The sequence below is a fragment of the Notothenia coriiceps genome, unplaced genomic scaffold (genome assembly GCF_000735185.1).
Source record: "Notothenia coriiceps isolate Sejong01 unplaced genomic scaffold, NC01 NC01_scaffold00023583, whole genome shotgun sequence".
Taxonomy (NCBI): domain Eukaryota; kingdom Metazoa; phylum Chordata; class Actinopteri; order Perciformes; family Nototheniidae; genus Notothenia; species Notothenia coriiceps.
The window spans coordinates 68,053-69,815 of NW_011356284.1; the positions used below are offsets into that span (position 1 = coordinate 68,053).

Here is a 1,763-nt window from a genome sequence, read left to right on the forward strand (position 1 = left end):
GTGAAGTCAATGTGACCGTGCGTAGTTTCCTTTATTAGCCCAATATAGCCACCTTTAGCTTAGCGGATGGGTGACCGTGAAGTCATGTGACCATGCTGTAGTTCCTTTATAGCCCAACATTAGCCACCTTTAGCTTAGCGGTGGTGACCTGATGTCATGTGACCGTGCTGTAGTTCCTTTATAGCCTAATGTTAGTTTTTTACTTCAAAAATCATAAAGTGGTGTTAATATGTAGAGATGATCCTGCTGAACAAAACGTGTAAGTATTAAAAATCAATTTTAATCCAAAAACCAGTGCAAAATTGAATTGGCTTTTTGTGGAGGGAACCAGGGAGATGCTGCCTTCAGGGTCCACTACAAAATACGTCATCACTGCACTGCTCTAAATTCCACTTTGTGGGTCACAAATAGTTTCCTTTCTTTATCGCCAGCTATAAGAACTACGGCTCTGGACCCTCGAAGTATCCTCTGGCCGACATGTTGCAGTTTGTTCTGGAGTTCGCCACCACCAAACCCTCTAGTGTTTCCCCCGCTGAAGACCTGAGAGCTGCTTCTCCTGCGAGCCCCCTCCCCAATGAACCCCTCCCCAAAGACAACAGGTGGAGTACACACAGGCATGGGGGGTGTAACTGTATATTTAGTAACTGACTTGTACGCTACTTGAGTATTTCCATTTCCTGCTCTGTTTCAATATTTGTATTTTCTTATTTTCAGGTGAGACAATACAAACAACACATAATAAAACCCACAAAACAATAACAACAAACAACGATAAAACAGCAAACACAGACAGACATTAATTAAATGTAATTAGTTAATAAAATGTAATGTTTTTTTGTTCCTAACAGGTTTTGTACTTTTCCTGAGTTAGACTTTAAAGGGTTTGTAGTTGGACCCACTTCCAACCTTTTCTTTGCTTCCCTCAGTGAACCCACAGACGCAGATTCATCAGAGGATCCTGTTGCCGGTGTTTCCAGTTGTCAGCGGACCCCGATCTATAAACCCTTCACCCAATGCAGACTCCCCATAGACTGCCCCCCCCACCCGGCCCCCCACAGCGTCTCTGAGGAGGAGCTGCACTTTGTGAAGAGCTGCCTGCAGCGCTGGAGGACAGAAGTAGAGAACGACATCAACGGTTTGTCTTTAGATATTCAAGTTCGATTCTCAAATCAAAGGTTTTACTGTATGCACAAAAGCTACAGTGTAGAAATGGCAATGAGCTCCTCCAACAATCCAACATATATAATAAAATAAAATACAAAAATACAAAATAAAAAGTAGTGCAAAAAGTCTACATGCAAATAGAATAGGATATGTACAAGAACATACAATATATCAGCGTTATGGACTCTGTTGCTGCTCAATGGTCCGCTATCCTCAGAAGTTAGTTAGTAGAGATGCATAAGGATATTATCTCATTGGTTTTAATTTAAAGGCTTTAAAATATCTCAAAACATTATGCACGATAGAGCTTTAGGAAATGTTTCTCTATTCCACAGATCGTGCAGAGAGTGGTCACTTTTGACACTAAAATCACAGTGAAACCCGACGTGCTTCTCCTTCCAGGTCCTACCTCAATATCAGGCTTTTAAAATTAGAAAGTGAGGAAAAAACGTCAACGCACCTTCAGGAAAAACACTTCATTGGTGCAGAGCTGATTAGATAGATGGAAATAAATGTTAATTGTGGAGTCATATTCGTTTGAATTGAAACACCGACACCTCTCCCATTACGAGGCAAATAGTAGGTTAAAGAAAAAGTGC

The 1,763-nt window shown here is 41.1% G+C and overlaps 1 protein-coding gene across 1 annotated transcript in view; it reads left to right on the top strand.

The window, feature by feature from the left end:
* LOC104954613 (ubiquitin carboxyl-terminal hydrolase 25-like) overlaps nucleotides 1-1,525 on the top strand; it is an 11,451-nt gene extending 9,926 nt beyond the window's left edge. The window contains exons 7-9 of the mRNA XM_010781763.1: nucleotides 432-599; nucleotides 927-1,135; nucleotides 1,500-1,525. Of these exons, the coding sequence (XP_010780065.1) occupies nucleotides 432-599; nucleotides 927-1,135; nucleotides 1,500-1,525 (403 nt within the window). The remainder of the gene's footprint in view (nucleotides 1-431; nucleotides 600-926; nucleotides 1,136-1,499) is intronic.
* Nucleotides 1,526-1,763: the final 238 nt, after the last annotated feature.